The 25,450-nt window shown below is 45.4% G+C and overlaps 1 protein-coding gene across 17 annotated transcripts in view; it reads left to right on the top strand.

Moving 5' to 3' along the window:
• The window catches only part of MAPKAP1 (MAPK associated protein 1), a 235,613-nt gene extending 210,965 nt beyond the window's left edge, over positions 1–24,648 (top strand). For 16 of the 17 annotated variants that reach the window (XM_082403308.1, XM_082403292.1, XM_082403298.1 and 13 more), the window contains 2 exons: positions 18,235–18,332; positions 24,108–24,648. In XM_082403308.1, the coding sequence (XP_082259434.1) occupies positions 18,235–18,332; positions 24,108–24,233 (224 nt within the window). In that variant the 3' untranslated portion in view covers positions 24,234–24,648. Of the gene's footprint in view, positions 1–13,484; positions 14,183–18,234; positions 18,333–24,107 lie in introns of those variants that run through there. The other variant, XM_082403293.1, reaches the window with a different exon arrangement.
• The last annotated feature ends 802 nt before the right edge of the window (positions 24,649–25,450 follow it).

Below are 25,450 nucleotides of genomic sequence, written 5' to 3'. Positions count from 1 at the left end.
ATCATAAGAAGGTCGTGCAGGTTTAGAGTCTTTAAAGGAAGCAGCCTATCATTAAGAAATCATATTTAAACTTTAATAAAGTAGCTGTCGTCTTTATAGCTGAAAAGAGCTCTGTATCTCAATTAAGTATAGATGATCTAAAATCTTAAGGAAGTAACATAATAGAGGTAACCTGATTACATTCTCTTGCAATAGTATAATTTAAAGGAAATCAGATTCTGTTGATGCTGGTTGTGTTGGTGGGGGATTGTTTGTTTGGTTTTTTGGTCCAAAACACTGTTTGGATTCAGGGCAGGAACTCTTTGAGATTGTGAGTTAACCACAACTGCAGGAGACTGTTAAGCCCTCGTGAATAGAACCTGCTGGATATTTGAGATGAGATTCAGTTAAGGTTATGAGTTAAATTAGCTGGGTTTATTGGTGACCTCCCACTTAAATGAATCTTTCTTTTCATAAGTACTTGACAAGATCTGTAAAGTAGTGTATTTAATTTACTAATTAAATTAAAGCTACTGAATAATGATTTGTCCACATTGATTTAGCTTAAATAGAAAAGACCAGCATTGTTGTGATCTTCAGCAACCTTAATGGCCGAGCCAGTTAGACACAAAGGCCTCTTGTGTTTTATAGGTCAGAAGGACATAGGTAAGCCCAGGCTGTAATTGAATTGCCTGCACTGCACCCTGCAGTTGCAGATTTCCTTTGCCTTCCCGTTCCATTGTTGCACTGGGGCTTAAGAGAATGTTAACGTGGTAATAGGCACAGGGCCTTCCCCATTATACGTCTTGCTATCGAGCGGTTCTGCATGACTAGTTAAAGAAGATGGCAAGAAGATTAATGAAAGCAGGGCTAATACAGAAGGGGGTACTTTTGCAAGACTTCTACCGAGGAGATATTAGATCTGAACCAGAGCTTGGCTTTTTCTTTATCCTGTGACCTTTGAACCTGCCTTACTGTTGAGAGCTGCCAGGGAAGTCGACATTTTGATTGATGTTGGTACACGAGTCAGTCTTTCCCACTGAATTCCACATCTGCACGAAAATAGCTTTTCCAGCAGAATTCATACTGGCTAGAAATGATAGCCAAATTGATGGCCGAAATGCTTTTATGTCGTTTGCATTTAAACCTAAAGGTATTTGATGGTTTAATTCAGTATCCAGTTTTCATAGATCATAAGCATTCACTTATATGTTCTTAATGGGTTTATCAACTCATGGTGAAAGACCAGTATTAAAGAGTGTCCAAAGATTTGCAAACAGAGCTCCAAGGAGGCGTTATGGAGGAGTAAAAGCAGTCATCAAACAAACCCTTCACCATTCTTAGAAAAGAAAGATCAGTCTGAGGGCCCAGGCAAACTGACTTGGAGGTTTTTGTAAATAAAGCAAAGTGTCTGTTTTTGGAAAGCTTTCCATGGGGGAGTCTGAAACCTTGCCTCCGCACCCCACCTGAGCCCCAGCTTAGAGGCTGTCTTGATCCATCCAGATGCTGGGTTCCCTGACCTTGACCTTGGGACACTAACATTCCATCTGAAAGGGATTGTTATGGTCTGCTTATAAGACAATCCAGTGCAGGCACGAACTTCTTCATTTGTTCTCACTAATTTTGTTACCTTGTTTGTGGAGCTGCAGGCCTCTAGCGTGTGTGCGTGTGTCTGTTTGTGCATCTGTGAATGTGCCAGTGTGTGTATCCCCCCCCCCCCCACTTCTCCCAACAAAGGAGAGCAGGGAGACTGGGAAAAGGACTCAGGTTTTGTACTAAAATCAACTTGGGCACATCACAGCCCATACACTGAATCCTCTGACCACCTGATTTCTGCCTACTTGACAGGGGTAATTCTAGCAGAGAAAACACACACACACACACACACACACACACACACACACGTTGACGTGACAGGTATTCCAGTTCCTAGAGGAGAGGTACCCAGGAATTTTGTCATATTCTCTAGATGCTCGTGAGAATGTGTGAGAGGGAAATGAGGATGAGCATTCAGCTACCACTGGGTGAAAGAGCTGCACCCCAAGGTGGGTGGGTGGGTGAGTGTCCATGGCCATGCTGGCATACTCTATGCCTCATAAGGCGCTGGCATTTATACTCACATCCTCAGGTTCTGTCGATTCCCAGGGGGTCCAGGCACTTCAGACATCAGGTGGGCAAGCTATGTTGTGTTTTTATTCTCTGACAAGGACTTATTTCATAAGTTCCAGATCAAATACAGTAAGTACTGCTCGATTACAGAACACAACAGACCCTAACATATTAAATGCCCCAGTTATTGAATTGCCTTTTCATCAGAGTACTCTGGAGCAGTCAGGAGCAGGCAGTGCCTCGTCCTTTTAACAGATATGTTTCCTAGCCCTATTAAAAGGGGTCTTCATCTATCCTGTCAAAGGGAGTCTGCTGGGGTTTTTTAGTTTAATTACACTATCCAATTAAAACTCCTTGCTGCATTTGGATGCGCCTCTCCTTGGGCCTGAGTGGATATGACATTTACAAGGCTCGCCTTTCAAGCAGACAATAGTGTGATTGATGAGGTGCACGTTCAGTGAAGGAGGCGAGTGCCTGTGGAAGTGCCGCTTAGTGCATTTTGATTTATTTATCATCTTCTTCCAAAACAAGGGAGCTGCTGAGAGATGGGTTCTAGGCAACAGGGGGACCACCTCAGTTTTTCCAAGTGTGTGGGAGGGAAAGAGAGACCTGGCGTGTGCCACAGGATAAAGGTGGAGAAACACTGTAAGCGTGGGGCCAGCTTGCATCATCGAATGCCAGACTGCATTCTCAGGTTCTCTGACCCAGTTTGGTTTACAGTAACCTCAAGCTGTGATCTGCTGTGAAATAGGCCATCACTGTGTTTCAGGGAACAGTTGCTGCGGCTGGATAACATTGGCCAGACCCCTGAGAACTTAGCCTGTGGGAGCCAACTCAGCATGTGTCCCGTTGACTGACCTGGTCATTATTAACTGACACCTGACGTTTGCACTGGACATGCCTAGTTATGCTCCCACCTGCATCCTCCAGCAGTCCGGCAGCTTCTGTCCAGGGGCTACAGTCAGTGCTCAGTGGCTCTTTCTCTCACTCTGCCTGAACTACACTGAACATTTAAAAGTTGCTTCTAGGGACTTCCCTGGTGGTCCAGTGGTTAAGACTTCGCCCTTCAACGCAGGGGGTGCAAGTTCGATCCCTGGTTGGGGAGCTAAGATCCCACATGGTTTGCGGCCAAAAAAACATAAAACAGAAGCAATATTGCAACAAATTCAATAAAGACTTTAAAAATGGTCCACATCATGGGACCTCCCTCGTAGTGCAGTGGTTAAGAATCCGCCTGCCATTGCAGGGGACGTGGGTTTGAGCTCTGGTCCGGGATGATCCCACATGCCGCAGAGCAACTAAGCCCATGCGCCACAATTACTGAGCCTGCGCTCTAGAGCCTGCGAGCCGCAACTACTGGGCCCGCATGCCACAACTACTGAAGCCCGCGCACCTAGAGCCCATGCTCCGCAACAAAGAGAAGCCACAACAATGAGAAGCCCATGCACCGCAACGAAGAGTAGCCCCCGCTCGCCACAACTAGAGAAGGCCTTGCATGCAGCAATGAAGACCCAACGCAGCAAAAAAATAATACATTAAATAAATTTTTTTAAAAAAGAATAAAATAAAAAAGTTTCCTTCAATTAAAAAAAATGGTCCACATCAACAAAATTAAAAATATAAAATGAAAGTTGCTTTTAGAATTTGGAATCAGCCAAGAGCAAGTGAGGCTCTAACAAAGAGATATGGAGGCACATTGGAGAACTTCTCAAAGTTGTAGTGAAAAGGCAAACCCAGCATCTTGTTCTTAACCTACTATTCTGTGTACCCTCAGCATATGGTAGATGGGACCAGTGTGCTTGTCTCTGTAGTTCCTGGAAAAGAGGTGTTTTAGTACAGTGTGTGGTCTCTGGAAGGGTCAACATTCTGAATTTAGGAGGCAGGCAGTTCTACTCTGAGCCCTAGACGGATGATAAAAACCTTCCCATATTCATTATCAGGTACTACAGTTGCTCATGGGGGCTGTTGGAGGCATGTTTGCTCACTGCATGACATACAAGAATGTCTATGTTTATGAAGAAGATTGGCTGGTACTGAGACACTCAGTGGGTTTTCTTACATTCTGTGTAAACTTTCTTCATTTTTCCCTAGGACTTACTAATAAACGAGAAAGAATTTCCTTGTGTTGATTGGAATATTGATATCTGTTAGAGTAGAAAACATTTCGGGGGTATCATCTTTTTTTCCTCCTTGGAGAAGCCTTCTTTTTACTATTAAATTTTCACTTAATTGTTGACTTGGGCCTTATAGACCCATAATAACAAAACAGTTATGTAGGTATAATGGAAAGTTTGCAGACATTTACATTTTCCTAGATTTTTTTTTTTTAAAGTTTAGTATTAGTTGTTTTGTTTGTTTGTTTTTTTATACTGCAGGTTCTTATTAGGCATCAATTTTATACACATCAGTGTATACATGTCAATCCCAATCGCCCAATTCAGCACATTTTCCTAGATTTTGATTACCATTTCCTCAAATTCTTTTTTTTTTTTTTTCCTTGATTGTAACATCAGAAGAGATCCGAATTGAGAAGAGGGTAAGGGCAGAGATTGTTTCCTACTGAAGAAATCTGTGTGAAGATTTCTCAGCTGGATAAATGATTGGAAAAATCTGTTTCCCTTGCCTCCTGCCAAGCTCCAAACTGTGTTTTCATAATAAATAAATGGAGTGCTTAGATTTTAAGTTATTCTTGTAGACATGGAAAAGTAAGCCATTCTTTCATTAAAATCAAAATATGTATTGCTTACAAGACTCCCATAGGCAACTTCCAGGACAGGGTAACTATATCCAGATTAGCCCTTCTATCATAAATGACTGGAAAACTGCACAAAATATAAGAAACTGTTTGCAGACATTGAAAAACAGGCAGTAGGGGACTATGAGCCCTGAGAGAAGGGCAACAAATGAGCTGAGACCTACTATCACTTCAGCTTTCTTCCAGGGTTTCCCAAGGGGAGCATAGCAGTCTCACTGACCTGGGAGACACAGATCAGAGTTGGGGGAACTGAAATTCAGCAACTGAAATTAGCAAAATTAAGTATGGAGAGGAGGGAGCTATACTGAGAATGAACTCTAGAAAGATGCCTTTTAATCTTCTGTTGTATACTAAGCTGTGTGTGCCTCTTGTGGGATCTCACGAGTCTGGTCAAAGAACAACTACTGGGGAGCTATAAACTAAAGTTCTGGCCAAAACTCTAGTTCATAGCTCCCCAGTAGTTGAAGCATCCAGGACATTTACTAGTAACTCTGGAAAGGCCGTATCTTAGGAGCAAGGCTAAACTAGCCCTAGATTAAAGACTGCCTTAATTCTTTTTTTTTATAAATAAATTTATTTATTTATTTTTGGCTGTGTTGGGTCTTCGTTTCTGCGCGAGGGCTTTCTCTAGTTGCGACGAGCGGGGGCCACTCTTCATCACAGTGCGTGGGCCTCTCACTGTCGCGGCCTCTCTTGTTGTGGAGCACAGGCTCCAGACGCACAGGCTCAGTAGTTGTGGCTCACAGGCCTAGTTGCTCCGCGGCATGTGGGATCTTCCCAGACCAGGGCTCAAACCCGTGTCCCCTGCATTGGCAGGCAGATTCTCAACCACTGCGCCACCAGGGAAGCCCAAGACTGCCTTAATTCTTAATAAAGTTTTAAACGGAGTCTTGAAAGGATCAAACTGATCCACATGTAAATTAACTGACTGCCAGAACAAAGCCCAATATTATCTAAAAGATGATGACAAAATGCAAACGTCCCACACTCTTAACGTTCATAGTGTCCAACTTTCAATAAAAAATTATGAGACATGGAAAGAAGCAGGAAAAAATGTGTCCTGTAACCAGGAGAAAAATCAGTCAATAGAAGCAGAGTCAGAAATGGCAGGGATGATAGAATTGGCAGATAAGTACTTAAAAATTCATATTATAAATATTTTCAAAGACTTAATAACTCAAAAAGAAGAGAAATGGAAACTTTAAAAAGAACCAAATGAAAATTCTAGAGCTAAGAAATACAGTACCTGAATCAAAAAATTCACTGATGGGAGCAAATCAGGAAGATTAGGAAAAAAGGTCAGAGTGTTAGTTATCTATTACCACATGACAAATTGTCCCAAAATTCAGTGTCTTAAAACAACGATAACACTTACTTTCTTACAGTTTTGTGGGTCAGGAATCCAGCACAGCTTAGCTGGGTCCTCTAGCACAGGGTCTCTCACCAGGCTGCAGTCAAACTGTCAGCCAGAGCTACAATCATCTCAAGGTTCAATAGGGGCAGGATCTGCTTCCAAGCTCACTGAGTAGTTACTAGCAGAGTTCATTTCTTTGTGAACACCATCCATTCCTTGCCACATGGGCCTCTCCATAGGAAAGCTCACAAAATGGCAGCTGGCTTCATCAAAATAACCAGGAGCAGGAAAGTACTAGGAAGGAAGAAGTCACAGTCTTTTATAACCTAATCTCAGAAAAACATCCCAACACTTTTGCTGTACTTTACTCATCGGAAGTAAGTCACTAGGTCTAGCCCACAAACAAGACAAAGAGATTACACAAGGCTGTGAAAAGCAGGAGGTGGGATCATTGAAAGCCATTTCAGAATCTGCCTATTGCAATCAATGAACTTTAAGACGAGACAATAGCAAATATTCAAAGTGAAGCACAGAGAGAGAGAAAAAAAAATGGATGAAAAGAACAAAGCCTGTGGAATAATGGCAAGTGTTCTGACATATATGTAAGTTGGAGTCTCAGGGATGGTAGAGAAAACTGTTCCAGATTTGATTAAAAATATCAATCTACCAATCTTGGAAGTCCAAAGAAGGCCAAACAGGATAAATACAGAGAAAACCACATCAAGGCACATCATAATCAAATTGCAGAAAACCAATGATAAAGAGAAAAATCTTATAAGCAGCCAGGAAAACCAAGATAAGAATTATTGCTGACTTCTCACCAGAAATAATGCAATCCAGAAGACAATGGGGTGACATCTCTTGCTAAAGAAAAGTCTTGTCAACCTAGAAGTCTATATTTAGTGAAAATATCCTTCAGAAATGAAGGTGAAATGAAGACATTTCCAGACATTCAAAAAATAAAAGAATTTGTTGCCATTAAACCTTTACTGTAAGAAACATTGAAGGCTGGAGGGGGAAAAAAATACCAGATAGAAACCCAGATCTACACAAAGAAATCAAGAGTACTCAAAATGTCACCATTAGCAACTATACAGAATGAACAAAGAAAAAGGAAATAAGTTAGACCTCTTTGAGTGGGGATAGACAAACTCTGGCCCATAGGCTAAATCCAGCCCACCACCTATTTTTGTATGGCCTATGCACTAAGAATAGTTTTTAACATGTGAATATTTGCAATTGATTTGATGATATGGAACATTAACTTTGAACTCCATTTAAGTGAAATGTTATCCACCCCCCCGAAAAAAATACGTCCTTCTCAGAAGTAGCCTGTAGTAACCCCAGAAAATACATTTGATTATTATATTTTGAATTTTGTCAATTAAAAAACGTGGAAATTCTTTTTCTCTTGTTACATAAGTATCTATAAAATATCCTTAATTTTGCCCCTTGGCTCTCTTAGCCTGTCTGGAAAAGTTTGTTTATCTTGGAGAGTGAGAGCAAAAAGACAAGGGAATCTACCATGTGCCAGGCAGTGTCCCAAGTGCTTTATATGCACTACTTAATTCTTGAAACAACCCTCTGAGGTTTATATACATTTAGTGTAGAAGTCTCAGATTGTTGATTTTTATCCTAGGATTACTTAATCTTAGCAACAACTCTGTGAGACAGATATTATTCCCATTTTATAAATGAGGAAACGGGCTCAGAGAAGTTATGTAACTTGCCTAAAGTTATATATAAATGGTAACAGAGTTTATATTCTTCCCTCTGCCACTGACACAAAGCCAAGTCACTTAAACTTCTGTGCTTTTTGGATGGAAGAGTATCCCTAGCTCCAACTCAGTCTATGAAGTCTTATTTCTCAACAAATTTTAACCATGCTTCGTTATCTGGTTTCTCTTCCTAAAGGATATTAAATGCAGAAAAATAGAAGGTGGAAAAAGAATTACAGAACTTAATAATAAAGACAGTAGGAAGTTAAAACTGACAAGAGTTGACCAGAAATGAAACAAAACAAAAACTGTTAAAAATCAGTCCAAGAACTCAAAAAGCACAGTAGTATGGTAATATGGAACTTATTATTATATTATGGAACTTAATATTTAGTGGTGATATGTAGAGCCTTTTGCAACTTTCATTGACGAAATCATGATATTCAGTACTTATAAAGATGGACATGATAACATGGTATTTATTTTCCTTATACTCTAATACAGGAGGAAAATTTATAATATGGACTTTTTAAAATTTTATTTTATTTATTTTTTTAATTTATTTTTGGCTGCGTTGGGTCTTCGTTGCTGTGCGCGGGCTCTCTCCAGCTGCAGCGAGCGGGGGCTACTCTTCGTTGCGAAGCGCGGGCTTCTCATTGCTGTGGCTTCTCTCGTTGCGGAGCACGGGCTCTAGGCGTGCGGGCTACAGTAGTTGTGGCACGCGGGCTCAGTAGTTGTGGCTTGCGGGCTCTAGAGCACAGGCTCAGTAGCTGTGGTGCACGGGCTTAGTTGCTCCGTGACATGTGAGATCTTCCTGGACCAGGGCTTGAACCCGTGTCCCCTGAATTGGCAGCCGGATTCCTAACCACTGCACCACCAGGGAAGCCCTATAATATGGAATTTTTATGCTTAAAATGGAAAAGGTTGTTTGTTTTTGTTTATTTGTTTGTATAGTTTTTGCCCAAAAGTCACCCTAGCTCTCTGCTCTAAGGATTGGATAGCTGAGGTTTTATGTAATTTAGCTCCCAAGAGAACTTGCAAATTCAAGGTTATTACAAACTGAGGACAGAATTTCCAGATACAGAATTTGTTTCTTGCTTCTCTACCTCTCTAAAAGCTAAAGAATAAAACTCAACAAATACTTGGTTACTGAGATGCCATATTATATTTTGTTAGAACAACTTAACATGAATTGAAGCATCAAAAGACCCCATAAATATTGCTCTTAATTCATTTCCTGACGTACACAGAAGCACATCTGCTGCATACGAGGGTAGAATACTTGTCTCTCAAGGAAAAGCACTTGTCTAATTGTGTGAGTTGCAAGCTGAACTAACCGTTTATTTCATGGAACACCATTTCTACTTGGAAGAAAACTGACAAACTGTAGTTATTCAAGCCTAACTATTTAGCATACATTTTCTTGAAAATAAAGGAAACGAGCCTGTCACTTCAAGGAAAATAAGTTATTATTTGATGCCAATGATGAAATTCAAGCTTTGACATGAAAATAAGAATTTTGGAAAATTTGTATCCATCATTGTGAGCTTCTCATTGCTTAAAGACTTTTCTGGGGACTTCCCTGGTAGTGCAGTGGTTAAGAATCTGCCTGCCAATGCAGGGGACAGGGGTTCAACCCCTGGTCTGGGGAGATCCCACATGCTGCGGAGCAACTAAGCCTGTGCGCCACAACTACTGAGCCTGCGCTCTAGGGCCCGCAAGCCACAGCTACTGAAGCCCGCACGCCTAGAGCCCATGCTCTGCAACAAGAGAAGCCACCTCAATGAGAAGCTCACGTACCACAACGAAGAGTAGCCCCCGCTCGCTGCAACTAGAGAAAGCCCACGCGCAGCAACAAAAACCCAGCGCAGCCAAAAATAAATAAATAAAATAAATTTATTTTAAAGAAAGACTTCTGAAGAGATCCTTGGTGATATTAATGAATGAGATATTTTTTGATATTGTATAATGAAATGTGTCAACATTTGGAAGACCTGCATAACTCAGTGAACCAATATTTTCCACACTACTGCATGATGTTACAAAATCATACAAGAGTAAAAGATTCATTCAAAGTGCAAGACAGACCAATGGATTTTAATGTACCAGAATATGAAACTTTATTCATGTGGTTTTAGGTTCCACATTGCAACTGATCTTTAAGAAGATACCATTTATGAAGTTAGGTATAATATCAAAGAATATTTGCAAAGAAGAATATTAAAATATGCCTCCCAGGGAATTCCCTGGTGCTCCAGTGGTTAAGACTCCACACTTCCACTGCAGGGAGCACAGGTTCGATTCCTGGTCAGGGAACTAAGATCCCACGTGCCACGTGGCATGGCCAAGAAAATAATTAAAAATTTTTTAAAATATGCATGCTTTCCTAAAAACATATCTGTGTGAGACTGACTTTTCTTCATATGCTTCAACCAAAACAATCACAACAAATCAAATGCAGAAGTGGAGAGTATAATCCAGCTGTGTTCTGTTAAACCAAATATTTTACAATTTTCAAAAATATGAAGTAATGCTAGGCTTCTCATTAAACCTTTATTGTTTGAGGAAACATAACGGTTTTGCCATTTAAAAATATATGATCTGTGTTAACTTGTAATGAGTTTATTTTTTTAAATGATTTAATAGTTTTTTTTTTAATAACAGTGATATCTGTTTCTCTCTTCTTACTTTCTTTTTATTTATTTATTTTTGGCTGCATTGGGTCTTCATTGCTGTGCGCAGGCTTTCTCTAGTTGCGGCAAACAGGGGCTACTCTTCGTTGCAGTGTGCAGGCTTCTCTTCTTGCAGAGCACGGGCTCTAGGTGTGCGGGCTTCAGTAGTTGTGGCACATGGGCTCAGTAGTTGTGGCTCGCAGGCTCCAGAGTGCAGGCTCAGTAGTTGTGGCACACCGGCTTAGTTGCTCCACGGCATATGGGATCTTCCTGGACCAGGGCTCAAACCCGTGTCCCCTGCCTTAGCAGGCGGATTCTTAATCACTGTGCCACCAGGGAAGTCCAATTTAATAGTTTTTACACTTCTCAGTTTTAATTTCTAATATAATAAATATTGATAGATATAATCCACATGAACAAAAGCTTTTGGGGCTCCTCAGTAATGTTTAAAAGTGTAAGGGGATTCTGAGACCAAGAAGTTTGACAACTGCTGATTTAGGGTCTTGAAAATCATCTAAAAAGCTTGGACTTTATTCTGAAGACAATAGGAAAAGAAACACTGTAGAGTTTTAAGTAGGAGAGTGACATGACCAGATGTGTGTTACAAAAGGATGACTCCTCTCGGTAGATGTTTGGATCTGAAGAAGACATGACCAAAAGTAGGAAAACCAAGAAGAGGCAACAGACGGTCAGGACCTCGGTGAGGGCTGTGGTCACAGGATGGGAAGGGATGGAAGATGAATATATGAAAACTATTTAGGGGACCAAATGCTTGGAACTTGGTGAGTAGTGAAGCCTGCAGTTGACCTTTTGATGGAAGGGGAAATGCAGAATTCACTTCTGGATGTGCAACACTGCAGGCCATCTGGAGATGGCAGCTGTACTCACCGGTTGGCTCTGAAAGTCTGGAGAAAGGTCCGAGCCAGATATCTGCTTCGGGATCATCAATATCTGGGTAGTAGTTAAAGCCTAAGGGGCAAACCTGACAGAGGAGAAATGGAGTTAAAAGAGATGAGGGTCAAGGACAGGACACCGGGGAAGACCATTATTTAAGAGAAAGATAAAGGACAAGAAGGTCACAAAGGACATATAAGAAACAGATTGACTGGAGAAGTCAGTTGAAAAATCAGTTGACTGTGGCTTCATGGGAAGAGAGGACTTCAGAAGTATCAGATACAGCTGAGAAGCCAAGCAAAATAAAAGCCGAGAAGTATCTACTGGATCTCTCAACATAGAGGTCGTGGTGACCTTAGCAAGAGTGTTTTCAGTAAATTAGAGGAAGGAGGGAAATCACATTGCCATGGGAGTTTTTATAATCAGAGAGCTTTAATTATGTTTATAGGAAGGAGCCAAAGGGGGGGAGGGGGTGAATGACACAGGCAAAAGTGTAAGTGGATCAGACTCTGTCCCTGCTCCAGAGGTCAAAGAGGTCATTACAGTTACTGGGGCCTCTGCCACCATCGGGGCGCTCAAGAAGGAGCACCAGCCTTTGCCAGTTGAATTACATTGAACTGAAGCTCCTACAGGCAGCTGGGAATGCTGCTCACAGCGGAGACCAGACCCGGAGGGGGTTTTCAGCCCAGAGACCAAAGCATCCCAGGCCATCCATTTCCCACTGCAATGAAGAGTAGCCCCCGCTCGCTGCAACTAGAGAAAGCCCGCGCACAGCAACAAAGACCCAATACAGCCAAAAATAAATAATAAATTAAATAAATAAATAAAAGTTATTTTTAAAAAAGGGAAATCCAATGAGAGCTCTCCACCCACTTCCAAGCCAGAGGGACCAGAAAAGATCAGACCCTGGAAACCTATTTTTTTACAAGTATCCATGCCTGATGTAAAGGAATTCAGAAGGAATCCAAATACTCAGAGATGTTCTTCATAGGCTTATCTATAATACTGGCAATTTTATTAGTAACTTAAATGCCCAGCGGAAAGATAGTAGCATGAACTGAACCGTGGCACACAGGTACTTGTTGGAATAAAATACAGCTGTTGAAAAAGATGGTTGTGGAGACTATGTAGCAACAAGGAAAAGGCTATGGTAAAATGTTAACAACAAAAATTCTCCGCAAATTTTACTATACAATCTGATTACAGCTGTGTGAAAACAGACATGTGAGAATGACTAGAAAAGAGACCATGGATGTCATTGTGCCAGGATGTTGGTATTATGGGGGTGGAGTGTGGAAGTTTCTCCTCTGTCTTCTAAATTTCTAGTAATTTTAAAATATATTTTATAATTTTTTAATTGAAAAGGAAAACCAAAAAAATCAAGTTTATTTTTGGCTTTCCTGGCAAGTGGGACACCTGGGGGGTTTTAGACAAAGGTGGGCCTCAGGCTCAGTTTGGAAGTCCGAGCTCTGACCAGTCATTGCCAAACACAGTCGGTGCCCGCAGGTCGTTTAGAAGGGAGCCTCTTTTCAAACAACAATCTCTGTTCCATTTGCAGTGGAAATCTGGGAGCACTTCTTTTAGCAGCAATGTATGCGCCTGCTGGCCCTCTGCTTAAGCTGTCCCATCTTGTGATAATAGCAGCTTTTTCTGAATGACCACTCCCCTCAATTGACCAGAAGACCCTGTTTTTTCAGCACAGCCTCTGATTTAAGTTAAAACTCATAATGCAGATGATAAATTACAGCACGAAAGCTCAAAAGTCTCCGCTTCTGACACCTGTACTGCTAATTAGTTTCTGTTCAGTGTTACATTCCATCTTCTCTGTCTTCTCTGTTTGGAAAAAAAATACATGAATGTAAATACATTTTTACATATCCAGACTTCCATTTCAATATTCAGAAGCAGATGTATAGTTTCAGTGCCCTGAGCAAATCTGGATATGTGACCGGGGCTTAGATGCCACATTTTATACCCCATTATATTGCATTTTATTCCTACAGCTCTAAAGCAAGTCTGCTCAAAGAAGGCCCAATTAAAAACCAAATCGTCAGAACAATGAGGATATTATCGTCAAACATCAGTTCCATCACAGTTGTAAGAATGATGGCCACCACCCATTGAGCCCCCGCTGTATCCAAGTGCCATGTGAGATGCCTGATGGATGCTGTCTCCTCTCGGGCAAACCTTGGCCCCTGGAGGGACAGTGCCTCCGACGGTCCCGCCACTAGAACACAGCAGAACTGGATTTCTTCCCAAGTCTCTGACTAGCACTCACACTTTCCCCCTCTGCATCCGAGGCTTTTGTTATGCCTCAATTTCCAAACAGAATTTAACAACCCAAACAAAATAATTTGGACTAATTGCAATATTAGACTTTGTATTTTCTTTTAAATCATACTGATACACAGGCTTACCTCAGAGACATTGCAGGTTCGGTTCCAGACCACCACAGTAAAGCAAGTCACACAAATTTTTTGGTTTCCCAATGCATGTAAAAGTTATATTTACACTATACTGTAGTCTGTTAAATGTACAGTAACATTATGTCTAAAAAAATAATTTACAAACCTTAATTTTAAAATACTTTATTGCTGAAAAATGCTAACCATCATCTGACAGTGCAGGGTTGCCACAGACCTTCAATTTGTAAAAAATGCAGTATCTGCGAACCACAATAAATGAAAGCACCATAAAACAAGGCATGCCTAGATCATTTTTCTCAACTGGTATTTTTACAAAGACAGTTTACCCCTATGGCTTACTCATTCCCTATGAAAGGTGCTGATGTTCTTTGAGTTTCCAAGGGTAACCTGCCCACCTCTGATTCCCTGCAACACCCCAGGACAGTGCCCTGATGGGCTGCAGCTGAGGAGGACATTTGACCCCCCCCCTCTTCCTCCTTTACCTGAGGTGAGCCTAGAGATGCCCGAGGCTGATAAAGGTTTGATAACAGACTTTTCTCACTTTGTGTTCCTGTTCTGTTCAGCCGGTGTTGAAATGCCAGTGATTTCTTCCCAGACACCTCTGGTGGAAATTTACCACATAGCATAAACTACTCATGTTTATTGATAGATCCATTTCCAGAAAGAGGTCAATTAACTTGTTACACTTTAATGTATGGGCTTTGGATTAGGTGAAATTATACAAGTGTGATTTCTGCTTATTAACTATTCTATTATAAAAGAATTCCCAAGTCCTGCCACTGTTACCTTCTCTATAGTTCTCAAGTCAATCCCTTTCTCAGCATCCTTTTTACTCCTGTCTAGCTCAAAACTGAATATGCTTCTACCTGGATGACTGTGGCAGCTGGTCCCCCTGCCTCCAGGCCCTGGCGAGCCAGGGTGAATGCCCAAAAGCCCAATTTGACCATTTACTTCACTGCCCAGCTTACACTCCACTAGTGGCTCCCTCAGCTGTTGAATCCAGTGTTCCCAGCCCTTTAGTCTGCCCTGTGTTACAGCACCTCCTGCCCGTCCACTGTTGGTGAACCTGTCTGCTCGGAGCTCTGGCTCGGAGGCGTGCTGCCTCTTGCCCCTGTGTGTGTGTCCACGCTCTGTCCTCGCCCTGTTGCATCCTTCTCCACCCCACCTTTACCCAGCTGACCCCCTTCCTCCTCTAAGGCTGCTCAGTCAGGCATCAGCTTCTCCAGGAAGCTGTCTCTGATGGCCCTTCCGCCACCAGGCCAGCCACCTCCCCTGGGGCCTCCACAGCATCTCCCTGAGGTCACCGTCTTCGTCATGCTCATCATACTTGTCTCTCAGTGTTCCTGGTGTTCATTCCTCTGGCCAGCCAGCAAAACAGGGACCCCTGGAGCAAGGGAAAAAGCCTCACAGCAAAAACTCTCTCGGAGCGCCTTGGCCCCATGCTCCGTGGCTCCAGCACGGGTGACAGCGTGGCTCTAAGTTAGCTAGAGCTCTCCCTCCGAAGTCCTCCCACAGAGCAGGAAGTGGCTGTCTGCTGTAGCTGTCCCACCACACTGCACCCGGTTATTAGCTGTATGGTAGTCTCTCTGTGGCTCTGTAATAGTTGCAAAAGGGCCAAGCTGTTGAATCCTAATACAGGTTCTCCAGATGGTGTTCTGTCTCCGCTTCCCTCAGTGATGTGAGCGCTCTCACTGGAAAGCACAGATAAGTCAGAGGCTTCAGTGAGACGGTCAGGGCTGGAACTCTCCATCACTCTGACTTGCTTCCCTCTTCCTTGGGGGTCTGGCAGGAGTGCTGGGGACAGGCAAAGGCCACACAGCCTCCTAGCTCCGCACAGTACACGGGGGGTGGTGTCTGTAGTCACCTGACCCAAATAGGCAGCCGTTCCGGACACTCGATGTGGGATGATTAGTTTGTTTTTGTCCTGTGATTGGTGTGCAGATGAACCACAGGCCTCCCCTCCGTGAGCCCGTACCATCCAAGGGGACGGTGTGGAGGCTTCCTTCCAGAGGCTCCCAGGCGCCTGCAGACTGCATGTCACGTGTGCCATGTGTAGATTTGGCTCTTCCTAAAGAGTGCAGGACAGGTTTTTAATGGTGTCCCAGTTGTTCAGGCGAAACATGCTCTAGTATCTTGAGGTTTTGGTTTTGTTTTGTCAGTGACGAGCGGGAGCAGGTGGTATAGACAGTCCATGAGATCACTTATCAGAGTGGTCACTGAACCCCGAAGCTTCGGGTCCACAGACCTCCCTAAGACCTTCTGGTCCTTTTTAGCTGCAGGCACTGGTGTCGGTGTCTGTGTCTGTCATGGCCAGGTGTCAGCAGGAAGGCCTCCTAGAGGGGGTGTCTCTGTTTGTCCTTCACAGCCCTGTGACCTTCATAGACGGCTCTGCTTGGTCACAGCATGGCCAACAGAGAGATCTGCATTGTTCTTCCACACAGTGATATCACCATCAAGACCCTGACATTCTGAGCTGAATCCTGTAAAGATAAAAGAATACACACATACACTCACGTCCATACATACAGATACATCCATTCATGTGAGAGTCACTTCTCAGAAACAAGTAATTTATATATTCACAGAATGATTCGCTTTCAGCTAAGAATTCTAACATTTTAGTACCCCGATTTAGAATCAGGCTAAATTTGTCAAGTGACGGAAAGCGAGGTTTTTCAGAAATTATTAGCTAATTTTTTCAATATTGAATTTATAGTCACAAAAAGTATATCATAATGATGTTTCCAGGATAAAATACCAGCAGCTTAACTTTTCTGGCCACAAACGTACAGCATATATCAGTTTATTTTTGAAGATCTGAAGAATTAGCTACTGTAAATAAAGTTTCCAAGAAGATTTCTCCGGGAAAGAGGTGAACTTACAGTAATATGGGTGACATGTTATTAATTAATAACTATGACCAGCCGCTGCTTTAGTTAAAAGGACAACGGATGAGAAGGCCTAATAGAAAGGATGTGCTGAATTTTAATCTCACAAGCGCTGAAGTCTGCAGAAAAGACGAGGAGTTGTTTCTGAGGCTGGTAGGAGGAAGCCTCTGGGTAAGATGTCACCAGCTGCTGCTTGGTCTGGGAATGTTTACTGAGCTCTGACTACACGTCTCTCTGGAGCAGTGCTTCTTTGGTTGCCAGTAATGGAAACCAACTTCAAAATAGCTTAAGGAGAAAGAGGACTTTCTTGGAGGTCCACAGGGGTCTCCCAGAACCCAAGGACAGCATGAGCTGATAGGCCAGGGAGAGCGTCACATGGGAGTGAGGACGGCGGGCACCTATGTCTCTGCTTAGAGGAGGGAATCTGATTGGCATGTTTGGCCCAAAGGACAGGCACAGGGGGTGTGGACGCGGCTGCAGGTGGCGTGATACGGTAAGCAGGTTTCTTTGACGGGCTGAGTACTGTGTGGGAGGCCACATGAGAAGCGGCGTGCCTAGAAATGTATCCCGTGGAGGTGCCAGTTGAGCTAAAGTACCCAGCATTGGCTGATCTTTTGGAGACAGGATAATGAGAGGGGACATCCCAAGCGTGGGCAGGTGGGTATGTGCAATGCCCTGGGCTGGCATGTGGCATCTGAGGGTGGTGAAGTGAGGTGAGGCTAGACCAGGAAGCAGTCCCAGAAATGACAAGGTTGCCCTGAAGGTGGTAGGAAAGGGTTACGAAAGCATTTGGGTCTGGGGGTGGTTTGTGTGTTCAGGGGGTCAGACCCCCTGAGTCAGTCTGCTCTTTGAGGTGCCAGCTTTCCATGGCAGCCTTTAGAGCAGCCTCTCCACGCCCCCCGCCGCCCCCAGTCCACCCATCCTTCCAGGGTGGAAATGGCCGGAGGCCCTGGGCGCAGCTTCCACGCGGGATCACATGACCAGGACTCCCCCTCCCAGCAGGAGCCAGGCTATGGAGAACCTCGTAATAGCATTACTGTCGGCCTTCCTCCTTCCTGTTGCTCATTTATTTGACTTTAAGCACAGTTATTTTTAGAGTAATAATTTGGAGTTAATTGGCCTTCTGCCTTAAAAAATACCACCTTTTCCATGCAATTATTATGTAGAAATAGTTCCGTAGAGCTTTCCTAATCTGGCGTCCCTGGAACACCCTCCAGAGTGGAATGGGACCTAACTGGCTGTTTGATCTGTTTTTTACTGACTGCTCTCTCCCCACCTGTGATGAGAAGGTGAACGACTCCTGGGAAGAGCTGCAGCCCTGCAGCCTCCACTTGCTCTCGCTGGAACTGAAATGACAAGGGGAGAGGAGAATATGGGGGGCCTCCCCCAAGGTAACCCACCAGAGCCCCCTCAACGCTGCCTTTTCTCTCTCCCTCTAGGTCACGCGATATTTAAACTCACGTATCTAAGCAATCACGACTATAAACACCTCTACTTTGAATCTGACGCTGCTACCGTCAATGAAATCGTGCTCAAGGTGAGTGTTCCTTCTCGGCCCAGACCCGGAGTATGCAGGACCGGCTCCGCCCCAGCACTGCACGAGGCTCCCGGGCCGGTTTTGCAGGGTCACTGCACTACCTACGGGTCACCCGGCTGGTGAGCACCCAGGCCTGGGCCACACCGCAGGTCAGCTGCTCTGCACCTGCTTCAGCCAGCCAGAAGCCCCTTCAGCTTCCTCCCAGTCCCCCGATAATCCTGCTTCTTCGTGTGTTTATTCATTCTTTTTATGTACCATTTATTTCCCTCCAACCCCACTCAGGAGCTCCTTGAGGTTCCTGGAACAGACTCTGAGGAAATTATTGTTATTGTTTGAAGACACCTTAAAGTAATCACGATAATTAACCTGTTGTAAACATACCCGGCTTGATGCTAGAATTGTCTGTTACCATATCTCAACAGTGCTCACGGAGCACCTTCTGTGTGCCAGGCTAGTACTCAGGATACTGCAGTGACAGACCCAGTCCCTGCCCTCAGCGAGCTTGTCCTCTTTCAGAGGAGACAGATGTTAAGAAAATTACAGAGAGGGACTTCCCTGGTGGCGCAGTGGTTAAGAATCCACCTGCCAATGCAGGGGACACGGGTTTGAGCCCTGGTCCGGGGAGATCCCACATGCCGTGGAGCAACTCAGCCTGTGCACCACAACTACTGAGCCTTCACTCTAGAGCCCGCGAGCCACAACTACTGAGTCTGAGTGCCACAACTACTGAAGCCCACGCACCTAGAGCCCGTGCTCCGCAACAAGAGAAACCACTGCAATGAGAAGCCCGTGCACCACAATGAAGAGTAGCCCCTGCTCGCCGCAACTAGAGAAAAAGCCCGCACATAGCAACAAAGACCCAATGCAGCCAATGAATAAATAAATATTTTTAAAAGACTGTTAAATAAGTCACAAGGTGCCCCATGGATGTGTAAAGAGTAAACTGACTTGGTACGGGGGTAGGGAGGCAGGGAGAGCTGAGCCCTGAAGGATGGATGGAAAAGCACACATTTTACCAGGTGAGGAGAGAGAAAAGACATTTCACAGAGAGAGCAGCCTGTGATGGGGCAGAGAAGCAGGGCGAGTGTGGTGTGGCTGGGAGGTTGCACCCAAGCCTGTGTGTCTGGAGCAGAGAGGTTGCAGGGGCCAAGCCACACAGAATCTTGCAAAGTGGCGTCGGACTGAGAAAAGCTCCCGTGGGGTCTCGTTGGTTCAGGAAATATGGGTCAGGGCCCGAGATTCTGTGTCTCTAAGAAGCTCTCAGGTGCTGCCCAGGATGCCGTCTGTGTACCACACTCTGAGTAGCCCTGGACTAGTGATTTTCAGACTCTTCCAAACTGAGAATCCTTTCTCTGAGCCAAATCTTATGTAGAATGACCAGACAGAGAAAACAGAACTGCTTTGGCAGAACAGGGCTTAGAGCCAGAGGGGGCTCCTCCACCCCTGGTTGTGTGTGACTCTGACCAGTCACATCACCTCCCTGGGCCTCAGTTTCTCCTCCTGTAAAATGGGGATCATGGTACCTACCCTGCCCTACCCCACCATAAGGCTAATATTAGCTGCTAGAGCAAATATTAAATGGTACGGTGAAGCTACCTAAGTGATTATTCGTTATCTTCTTAAGAGTAGGTGTCGTCAAGTAATAGTAATAAAAGTACTAAGATATACTGAGGGGTCACAAAGTGCAGGACCTGGGCCAGGCACTTTACCTGTCCTGTCTCAAGGAACCTTCACACCTCTATGATGTAGTGATATACAGTCATTCCCATTTTCTAGATGAAAACTGAGGCTCAGGAAAAAAGTAACTTAGCCAGGGTTGTGACAGGCAGAACCAGAACTTGACCCAGGTTTGGCGGATTCCAGAACTTGTGCTCCCAGGTGTGCACAGACTTAAGGAGCTGAACAGGAGATTTCGATGAAATGGAATTGTGTCACAGAAACATTTTGAGGCAAAGTCCCTCATGGCTTCAAAAGATTTTCAAAAGTAGTAGATGAGAATTAAAAGAATGAAGCTGCTAGGAGGACAGTTTAGAGCCGAGACAGAGTAGCATGAGCAGTTGGATGGAAAGCAGAGGGTTCATAGACCACCCCGGATTGGAGCCCCTCGGAACAGGCAGGGGACAGTGCCTGCCTGGAGTGCCTGAAAGCAGCGAGCTAGGAGTTACCTGCCCGACGGCCCAGGGAGCACGTGCCGCACTCGGGGGCCAGGTGGAGAAATATTCCATTACCCCGTCAGGGCTGGCCTTTTTTTAATTATTATTTATTTATTTATTTATTTTATTTTTGGCTGCATTGGGTCTTCGTTGCTGCCTGCGGGCTTTCTCTAGTTGCAGCAAGCGGGGGCTACTCTTCGTTGCAGTGTGCGAGCTTCTCATTGCGGTGGCTTCTCTTGCTGCAGAGCACGGGCTCTAGGCTTGCGGGCTTCAGTAGTTGTGACACACGGGCTCAGTAGTTGTGGCGCACGAGCTTGCTCCACAGCATGTGGCATCTTCCCAGACCAGGGCTCGAACCCATGTCCCCTGCATTGGCAGGCGGATTCTTAACCACTGTGCCACCAGGGAAGTCCTGGCCTTTTTTTTTGTAGCCAGCATTAAAATATTCAAGACTTCAGAAGGATTCTAGTAAAATTATAATCCTGTGTTTGACATCAAAATAATTTTCACAACAGCAGATTGATGACAGAAACACAGGTTTATGACTTCAGTGCAAGACTGTGGAAGAACAAGTGCAGAGAAATCATTTTCCAGGACCAAATGCTCCCTCGAAGCAGATGCTTTTCTGCAAAATCCCCAAGGCCTATCACCTTCCCTGAAATGTCTGTTTTCATATGAAAATGCTTGTAGAAATATTACATCATGCACAAGACTCCAGGAGAAGTCCCAGCCTGATTTATTTAGAGAGCTAATGATCGCGATCCTGATGGAAGATTAAATTTCAAGTTTCCGATCTCTGATTTTTAAAGCAGTTTAAATACTTAGCCCGATCTGCTTCGTGGGGCTTTGCACCAACACCAAGTGACTGAGGCCCCACTTGGTAGAAATGTTGCCATTAGAGGTTCTTCTCAGGTCGGTCTTAGACGCAAGTAATACATGTGGTGGTTCTAGAATTGAGGAGTTTCACATGAAATAAGAGCTTTAGACTGAAACTGAAAGGAGGAAATAAGGACCAGAGGCTAATGTCAAAGAAACTATTACAAGCAGGCAACTCTCCATCAAGTTATTTTTATCTCATTGTGTTTTTCCCCATAGGACCCATTTATTGAGCACCGACTGTATACAAGACATTTTATGTACATTATCTCATTTCATCTTCGCAACTGCCCTGCCCAGTGTAGACATTATTATCCCCACTTTATAGACGAGGAAAAAGAGGCCCAAGGCCACAGAGCACATACAGGTGGAGCCTCATCCTGAACCAAGCTGAGGAGTCCCAGACCTGCCCCTTCCCACCCGAGGTGGGATTGAGCTAAGCCCTGTGGGGTCCCTCATTCTGCAGGCTTCGAGGTGAATCTCAGAGGAATCACTGGACTCTTCAAATTGGGTTCTTCTCGTGATCGAGTGATGGAGGCTGTGACTTTATTGACCATGAAAACTCCCTATATTTTTATGCCTTAAGCTGTAAAATGCATTGAAAGTGAAACACTCTATAGTGCATAAAATTGTGCAAGTTTTAAGCCACAGCATATTAACCAGCTAATGGCAGACCAAAGGGCGTTTTTATCTTCTGATTATTACATTAATCTTCCATTAAAATTATCTATGTGATTATCACAAAGCACTGAAGATAATAAATTTAGGAAATAGTTGGCCTGTTGAGGATCATTTTAAAATGCTTTTGTCAAGTTACATGTGCCAAATATACACTGAAAACAGTAGATTGGTTGAGTGTGCAAACAATCGAACCCAAAGATTGCTCTTATTAAGAATGATAAACCTCTTCTTTCCATGCATTGTCTCTAGTGTCCCAAATCGTCACCCGGCCCTGCAGGCCTCATGATTTATTGCTCTCAGCTGGTAACTTGGCGAGGCAGTGGGCCGAGCGCGTCAAGCCTTCTGTACTCACACACCAGCCTTTAACGCCTGCTGCCGGCGACTATCGGAGCAGAAAGTCTGGAGGGGACACCGTGGCAGAGCCCCAGCCCCACGCGAGGCGAGGCATCCGCACCGCCTCCCCGGAGCACCTCGGTTCTTTCTCAGTCCACAGAGGCTTCTCCCGCTCCGGGAGCGGGACACGTGGTCCTCAGAGTACAATCAACAGAGGGGGCGGCTCGTTTCTCTAGCCAGGAATATTCAGGGTTCTAGTCATAACTTTCAGATATTTGAGGTTGAAGAGAAACAGTGTTTGTTCTCAGAAAGGCCCAGCCAGAGGGCAGCTGGGGCAGTGAAAGGAGCCGGGTCTGAGGGGGTGACGGGGTGGGGGCCTCTGAGGAGGCCCGGGACCTGAAGAGCTGGTCCAGGTCCTGGCGCGTACTCTTTCTAGCTTTGTGACCTCGAGTAAATGACGTTATCATTCCTGTGCCTCAGTTTTCTCCTCTGTACAATGGGGATAACAATGGCAGCCATCTCCTAAGGCTGTTGTGAGGGTTAAATGACTCAATCCTTGAAAAGCACTCGGAACGCTGCTGCTGCTGCCACCGCCACCACCACCCAGCCAGGGGCTCGTTCTCGCACCAGGTGCGGGTCTGATCACGGCACTGCTGCCCTTCCCTGGCTCCTCCCTGCCTCACCTTGACTGGCCCCTAAGCTTCTGCAGTTCATGGACACCCCCTTGCCGTGTTCCACTGCTGTGCCTTGATGCATGCTGATTCTCCCCACCCCTTGTATACCCCAAACTCCTATTTGTCTCTCAAAACCCATCTCATTCATCCCCTCCACAAGCCTTCCCTGCCCCACATGTCCCCGATAGTTACTCTCCCCATTCCTTTCTGCTCCTTCTGTATCTGTTGTCACACTTGTTCTGTTGGACACTCACTAGGCCATGAGGTCCTTGGGACAGGGACCAAGTCTTAATTTTCCCTCTGCCCCTTGAACCAAACACGGGGTGAGGCTCAGATAAGGCAGGTGCTCAGTGCCAAAGGTGACGGTGACAGTGACCGTCCAGCATGGGGGGTCTGAAAAGAGCCCAGGAGAACCAGGTGGGAGCAGCGACGTGGGGACCTGGGAGGCAGCTGGCTGTGCATCCTGCACAGAGTTCCCACGGCACCTTTCCCGGCTTTGACCCTGACCTCTTGGTGATCCGGGCAGCTTGGTCCTCTTCTCTGAGCCTCACTTTCCTTTTTTACCAAATGAGCCGTAGCTAGTGGGGTGCTTGTGAGCATTAACATACCCCAGTTGGAACCTCTGTACCTGCTGGTGGGAGGCTGAACACAGAGCCTTGTTTTAGCGTGGCTTTCATCCCTGTGACGTCCTTGTCTTTCAGACGAGGGAAGAGGGGGCTCAGAGGAGTTATGTGCGAGCCCAGGGCTGCACGGCAGGCTGGGGGCAGAACCAGGAAGCCCGGTACACAGGCTTCTGGGAGGGACCACAGGCTCTGGAATCAGAAAAGCTCCACCACTGGCTGAAAGGCCTGTACCAGCCTCATGTCTCCTCCAGGCGTGTTTTCCCGTTGTGCAGGGGGCTCCGGTCCCAGCCTGCGGGGTTGCCATGGTGACTGGACGCCATGCACAGGGAACACTGGGCCCAAAGGGTGCCCAGCCCGGGGCAGGGCCTTCCCTTGCTCATCCCAGGCAAGCAGAGCGGCTGGCAAGTGACTGGGCCGTGTCGTCTTGCTTTCTAGGTTAACTACATCCTGGAATCACGAGCAAGCACTGCCCGGGCTGACTATTTTGCTCAGAAACAAAGAAAACTGAACAGACGTACAAGCTTCAGCTTCCAGAAGGAAAAGAAATCAGGTCAACAATGACACCGGCCTCCTGCTTCAATCTGTTGCCATAGCTCAGAGCCTGCCTGCCAGGGCCAGGTGACCCTAGAGCCCACCCTGTGTCCTGCAGTCCTCGGGGAGGCCAGCCCCTGCCTCACGAGGACAGGGCTGCTGGGCTCTTGGGGAAGGGGGGGCACCCCCTAGAACAGAGCTGGGGACGTTGCCACGGGACCGAACCCCGAGTGGTAATGGCTTTGATTAGCAGTGCCCGGGGCCGGACGACACCGAGAGGAGCCACAAGCTGCCCAGCCACCTTCACTGCCTGACGGCCCCGCCCGAAGATGTACATAGCCATGCCCAGACATGTCCTTGCAACTTGATCAAATTTCTTAAACGAAGAACAAAAATGTACGGTTCTTTTTTTTTTCTTCCTTTTAATAAACTCTTTATCATGGTTGGTATGATGGACCATTCTTTGGGGGCAGAGGATTGATTATGTCATTCTCTTTAAAATCTGTTCCCATATTGAACAGGCAGATTGGAAAAGCTATGGCTCGATTTTTCAGAAGAAATGTTTAGGATTTAGTCAATAGTTTTAACTATGCCATTTGTTTAAATGAGTGCATTGCTTTGAGGATAGTATCTTACTAAAGTTAGGAAGGGGACTGAGTGATGTGTGTCCAAGGCTGCGCCATTTTCCCCTTCAGAAGCCTCCTCTTCTCGACTCATCCCAGCACCTCTGATTTCAGGAAGGCGGGACTGCATGCAAAGCTCGGGGCTCGGGGAAGTGGGGGTCACACTGAGCTCCCAGCCGGAAGTGGTCTCTTCTGTTTCTTAAATAACAAGTCTAAGTTTCAGCTGACAGTTGGACCCGCATGTGGATTTTTCCTGGACTCGGAAGAGTCTCTGCAGTGCTATCTCGGAGGGGCCTCGGCTCCCTTTCTCCTCTCCTCACAGTGCCTGCCCCCTGGTCTGAGCAGGAAGGAAGTGCTGCTTTCACTGCATCAGAGACTGCGGGGCGGGAGGAGCTGCTGCCAGGGGTCCAGCTCCCAGGGGGTGGGGGGCAAGGAATCAGGTATCTGCTGACACCACCCCTCTGGCCACACCTGATGCCTCTGTGGTCCTCGCCAGCCTCTCCAGGGTCCCTCCCAGGGTGACGTCCTTTCGCACTGGCCCTGGCCAAGATGGCGGACTGAGGTTTCATTGAGGACCTGCATTTCAAAGTTTTTAAAATCATTGTACAGGAAGCGACGTGGCTG

The sequence above is a fragment of the Balaenoptera borealis genome, assembly GCF_965194805.1.
Source record: "Balaenoptera borealis genome assembly, chromosome: 8".
Taxonomy (NCBI): Eukaryota; Metazoa; Chordata; class Mammalia; order Artiodactyla; family Balaenopteridae; genus Balaenoptera; species Balaenoptera borealis.
The sequence above is the reverse complement of the archived record's forward strand: the minus strand, read 5'-3'. Positions and strand labels throughout refer to the sequence as shown.